The sequence below is a fragment of the Chenopodium quinoa genome, unplaced genomic scaffold, assembly GCF_001683475.1.
Source record: "Chenopodium quinoa cultivar QQ74 unplaced genomic scaffold, ASM168347v1, whole genome shotgun sequence".
In the NCBI taxonomy this organism is placed as follows: domain Eukaryota; kingdom Viridiplantae; phylum Streptophyta; class Magnoliopsida; order Caryophyllales; family Amaranthaceae; genus Chenopodium; species Chenopodium quinoa.
Window position 1 is genome coordinate 348,177 of NW_018742564.1, and position 5,736 is coordinate 353,912.

A 5,736-nucleotide genomic window follows, 5' to 3' on the forward strand; every position below is an offset into this window, starting at 1 on the left:
AAAAGAGAGGTGCGTGAGGTGTGAATACATCATTATTGATTTGTCAAATTGTCAATCAACAAATAATCCCATATACAAGTATCCACTAAAAAAAATCTAATAGCTTTTCCCTACGTATGTACATACTCCTAAGCAAGTCTCCTAACCCAAAAAAACATATCTTATGAAAGACACTAACAATAACATAAAATGAAAAGATGACACCATTTCCATTCACGAAAAACACCCTTTATTATTTTCTCTCTTTTTTTCTCTATAAATAACAACTTTCACTCACTAATCACCTCTCAACCAACTCTCATCTCTTTTTTTTTTTCTTTCTCTCTCTAAAACATAAAAATGAGGGCAGGGGTTACAATAGTACATCTAGGAGGTTCATTTGGTCCACAACAACACACACCACCACTACAACACCACCATATAACACCGCCCGCGGCCGGGTGGAAGTCCCCGGTACCATACCTATTCGGAGGCCTAGCCGCCATGCTCGGGTTAATCGCCTTTGCATTGCTTATCCTCGCTTGTTCGTATTGGAAACTCTCCGGCTACCTTGACGCCGGCGAGGATTCCGGCGAGGTCACCGGCGATGAGAAACTCAAGGAAAATAATGTCACCGCCACATCGATTCCGTGTAGTGTATTGGTGATCATGGCGGGGGAGGCGAAACCTACGTTCTTGGCCATGCCGGCGAGTAGTAAGGCTTCTTCGTTAGCGAGTTGTAGTAGCGGCGGAACAAATCGAAGTGGTGGCGAAAGCGAAGGCGGTGGTGGTGAAGAGAAAATGGGTGGTGAAGAAGATAAAAGTAGAGAAAGGACAACCTGAGTATGTTGGTGGAAGGTATAGTGAGGGTGTATGTTGTGGTGGGTCAATATTTGTCAATTATTGTTATTGCTCAGGTATGTCATGGGATATAGTAAGATTGGACCCCATGCATAATTTAAATTACAAAAAAAAAAAAAAAAAAAAAATCTTATTGGAGAAAAAAAGAGAGAGAATTAAGAAAAAAAAATTATATGGTGGTATTAGTAAAGGTAATTAGGTTTGGGATGAGAGGATTAGGTACATATGTAGAAGGTTTTTAGGTAGGTAGTTTTTTATTTTTGTTACTTTTTCAGTCGAAATTATGAGTTATGTAACAACTTAATCAGATGGAGGGAGTAATTTCGTTTCGTTTTAGTTGCTGATGATAGAGATAGTGGCCTGGTTAGATTTGATCATTATTATTGAAGAATTTCAGGGACATAGGTAACTTTTTTCGGTTTTGTGTTGTTGAAGTGAATGCAAATTGCTAATTGCTAATTGCTATGTAGAGATTGAAGTGAAAGGGAGAGATTTCATGAAATTGTGCAAAAATTAAACATGCTTTATTCGTTTTTCTTTTAATTTCTGCTAGATATTATGATCAGTTGAGTTGGTTATGAAATGAGACAAAATTCGTTGAAACTAAAAAATCATAATAACTTCAATGATATTTAGATTTAGAATAAATGTGAATGATTACAATAGTAATGGATGGTATGGTAAGATACTTATGACACACACATGAAAATAATTACGAGTAATCAAAAAGAAGGAACTCGAAAAAATTTAGAAAAAAAAAATGGGAAAATGCTATATATAAGAAGCTTATAAAAAATAAAAATAAATAAAAAAATCAAGAATCACCATTTCTCAAAATTATCAATTTAGAAAAAGATTTTAGTCTTAAAATTTATATCAACTTTGAAATTATTTTTGATTCTTATACAAGTAATAAAAAACTAGAATGAGGAACATTGTTGTTGTTAAGGCGTTGAAAGTTCCAATGTTTTCCGCGGCGAGCCGAGACTGCCTTGCACTTCACTTGTTGCGTATTCTCATCTCCGGGTATCAACTATCCCCCACCCTAGAGATGTGAGCCTACCTTTAATAATGTATTTCTATTTATTTTTTTAAACCTTTAATAATGTATTTCTATTCTCTACCAACAATAAATATTATTTTCTACTTAAAAAAAATACAATTAATATTAAAAAATACGAACACTAATTATATACACAAGTGTGATCTCAGATTTACAACTATAAAAATATTTTAATTAAAAAACTGAACTATTGTACTTCCTCCGTTTTTTTTATTGCATCATAGGGGTTTTGGAGGCAAAATTTGGTAGTGGGAAAAAGTAAGAGAGAGAAACGTAAAAATACAAAATTGTCCATGTAATGTAAGATAAAATAAAAAGTAAGTGTGAAAAAGTAAGGGTATGTTGGGTATTTGCAGTGTGAACATAGATATTTTTTATCCTAAAATGGAAATGATGCAATAATAAGTAAAATTCCTAAAGTAGTAAGTGATGCGATAAAAAAAGAACGGAGGAAGTAGTTGATATCTTATAATTTTGTTTTTTAGCTATTCCAATTCGCTAATGAAATACTTCATACTAGTTTTGCATTGTGTCTATTTTACAGTCATACACTGTAGGCACATCGGTCTGCACGTGTGTGGGAAATGTATAGTTAGGGGTCGTAAAATACAACTTGAGTGTGGGATAGAAATTAGATATTGGAATAGCTTTGAGTCAATCAATTTTCTCAAATTCTCCTAATTACGTATCCTCGTAAAGTTAAAAAGCATTCCATGAAATTATACCCAATTTGATATAAAAAATAGTTTGTTACATTAACTTGTTAGCTTAATTTGTCTTATATGTCGAATAAGTATAATTGCTTTAAGATTTTTCCTCTAATCGATCAACCAACGAATAAAAATATGACTTACTATAAAGTATTAAATTCTTACATTTACAGAAAGGCCCATATATAGTGACGTTAGTTAGATTAGCAGGTAATTAATCACTATCTTCCAATTGTTCCTATCCCTAATATGAGCTGAGTAACATTCCATTAAATTAAATTAAGGTCTAATAATGTTATCAAAATACAATCATTGGCTAAAGGACGTTTATAGTTCTTTTATATATCATCCCACTAATTAAACAAAGCAACAAAAAACTAACGACTAATAGTAGTAGACAAAGAAAGGTGATTTTTCCTATTTTGCCTTGTCTTTTTTTGCATTTTGTCATAAACAACACTAGGATATTCTTAGTTAATTAATTAATTCAACTTGCATGACTGATTTTTCTAGCTTTAATTTTAGTTATAGATATTTTGCTTTAAAAAGTAAATGATTTTATATGTAGTTCATAAAGATATACTACTAGTACTTTGCATTTTGTTTATGTCAATTTCAAGAGTAATACTTGTCCTCGCTATATAAAATGTCCTTTTTCTTCAATTCAATGTTTTCATAATCTATTAATGCTCTAGAAATTATATTGGGATGGAAATTTAGGAAAATTAAAACATGTGTTTGAGAGTAAATTACCAAGTTATTACATTAAACTTGAACTTGATATCAAATGTGGTAATAAACATTTACATTGAAATTTTCTTAACAAAAACACACACTTTTATAAATTTAGAATAATTATGTCTATTAATGACGTCATTCTGGTTCGATCACTAAAATTTTGCATGGATAATTAAAGGCTGGCCTTTGTTCCATTCGTAACAGAAAAGCAAAATCAACAACTGAAAATCAAATATTTTAGCCAAACCTTTATGCAATAAGACTTTAATGACTTATTACACAAAGAATAATAAGGAATAATGAGGTTTTTTTTTTTTTTTTTTCAAAGAAAAGATACACGATTTACAATTAATTTTCGTCTTTTCTCAAGACATATAACAAATTGATCACAATGAAGAAAATAAGAGAACTAAGTTAATTGATCTCTTAGTGATTATAAATAGACGAGAAGCGAGGATATTAACATAAGAAAATCACAAAAAACAACTGAAAACTTCCACACCTTCTATATATGAAAGAAAGTGTACCGAGCACTTTAGATTAAGGAATCATGCACACTTAGGCGTTAGCTAGGCCACCTTAATTGAAATTATTATTATTTGTAATTGATTGCATAGATAATTAAGAACAAGATAAAGAATCATACTTATTATATTGACGATGGCATTGTTGGATTCTTCGCGTGACTTCATCTTTGTTATCTTTTAGAAGTTTGGAATCGTTATGTTGTTGATGGATAATTTGGAACAATAACTCAAAAATTAAAATACGAGTAATAAATTAAAGAAAGAAAGTGCGTTGTCATTGATTCCATGGGATCCATTGGCTATTGCAATATAAATTTAAATGTTGTGGCCTGACAGGTTAAATAATTCACTTTTAAAAAATTATTACAAATCTTTAAAATATACTATTATAAATAAATTGTGGAGAATATTGTCTTAGATTATCTAAACTTATATCGAATTTGTTGAATCTCATTTTTCAAAAGAAACAAAATTATAAGGTGAAAATAACCGAGTATAATCAGCTAATACAAAATGAATTTCAATTATTTATATATTAACAATCAATTTTCCATTGTGAATATTAACCCCCAAATCGTAGGGTTTGTATGTCGTCTTCCTTCATTGAAGATGCTCATGAGCTTCAAATATTCGATTGAAGGGTGAGTTTTGAATTGAATTTTCTATTAAGGTTGAATAGCATTTAATTAAGAAACTCTGTTAACTGAGAAAACCAAGAAATGTGGAAAATTACAACTCTACCCACATACTAAAACCGAGAAAGACGAATATACCCCAAAGATAAACATACACATTAATCTGGCAGATAAATTTGACGTATAAGAATTGATACTTATACCACATGAAGTATTGTATGTATTTATTCATAAAAATTTGTCTTATTATTGATATAATCTCACTTTTCGCAATCCTTTCTATTGAAGCAGACATATTAGACCTGATCAATGGGCAGGCCGGGTCGAGCCATAAAAAATCTGCCCATTTCTCGGGTCGGGCCTAGCTTCAGGCCAAAAATTTCATGCCCAAACTCGCCCGATATGACTGAACCGTGTGGGCTTTTCGGGTCAGGCCAAAAAAATGAACTAAAACAACATAAAAATGCATTCCCAAGCCCGTCCAAAAAAATAAAAAATTAAACCTCAAAAACCCGCCCAAATTTAGATCGGATCAATTTTGATCAGTTCTAGGACATATGAGAAAAACCGATCTCCTACATCAATGATTTTAATTGTGGTGTCCAAAAAAAGAAGTCAATGATTTTTCATGTAAAAAAAATAGTGGAACAAGCAAATAAATATCAACAATACACATATTTACGGTCTAACATTATCACATCATGCTCATTAGACAATACAAAATAATGTAATCAAACTATTTCAAAACAAAAAGAGGTGAGAGAACTTAGGAAGAAATTGAATAGATAAAGTTAAGGGACTCCAGCAATTGTAGCTTTCCATTTATTTTAAAAAGGTAAAAGATTGAAAACTATACACATAGATAGGTCCTTTTTTTTATTTTTTTTATTTGTATGCATGATAAAGTTTAAATACAGCTAAAAATATTCCATACCTTTGCAAAATAACCCAAGTATGTTTATGAGCCCACTCACTTCTTTGTAAGCATAGTTTTGTACTATTGTACTACATGATTAGGTTGTAAATGACCATTTTATACATATATTGATCATGCACAAATTATATGTTTTGTTTTGTTCTTGATTGATTTTTTTAAAAGTTGATGGAGTCCATCCCATGACTATTATTGCCCCCACAATTTTGTTACAAAGTACTACTACCTGTCTAAGAATAAGATTATATTTTTCCCGTGATAAAAATCTCATTAGAATCCGCTACAAAAT

General features: G+C 31.0%; 1 protein-coding gene across 1 annotated transcript; it reads left to right on the forward strand.

The window, feature by feature from the left end:
* The first annotated feature begins 269 nt into the window (after window positions 1–269).
* LOC110720626 (protein GLUTAMINE DUMPER 4-like) lies at window positions 270–1,367 on the forward strand. Its single transcript, XM_021899671.1, has one exon. It carries the CDS (start codon window positions 340–342, stop codon window positions 820–822), a length of 483 nt encoding a protein of 160 aa, XP_021755363.1. The 5' UTR covers window positions 270–339; the 3' UTR covers window positions 823–1,367.
* The last annotated feature ends 4,369 nt before the right edge of the window (window positions 1,368–5,736 follow it).

Excerpts from the sequence above, each read along its gene's own strand:
- LOC110720626 (XM_021899671.1), top strand. The coding sequence starts at position 340 with ATGAGGGCAGGGGTTACAATAGTACATCTAGGAGGTTCATTTGGTCCA.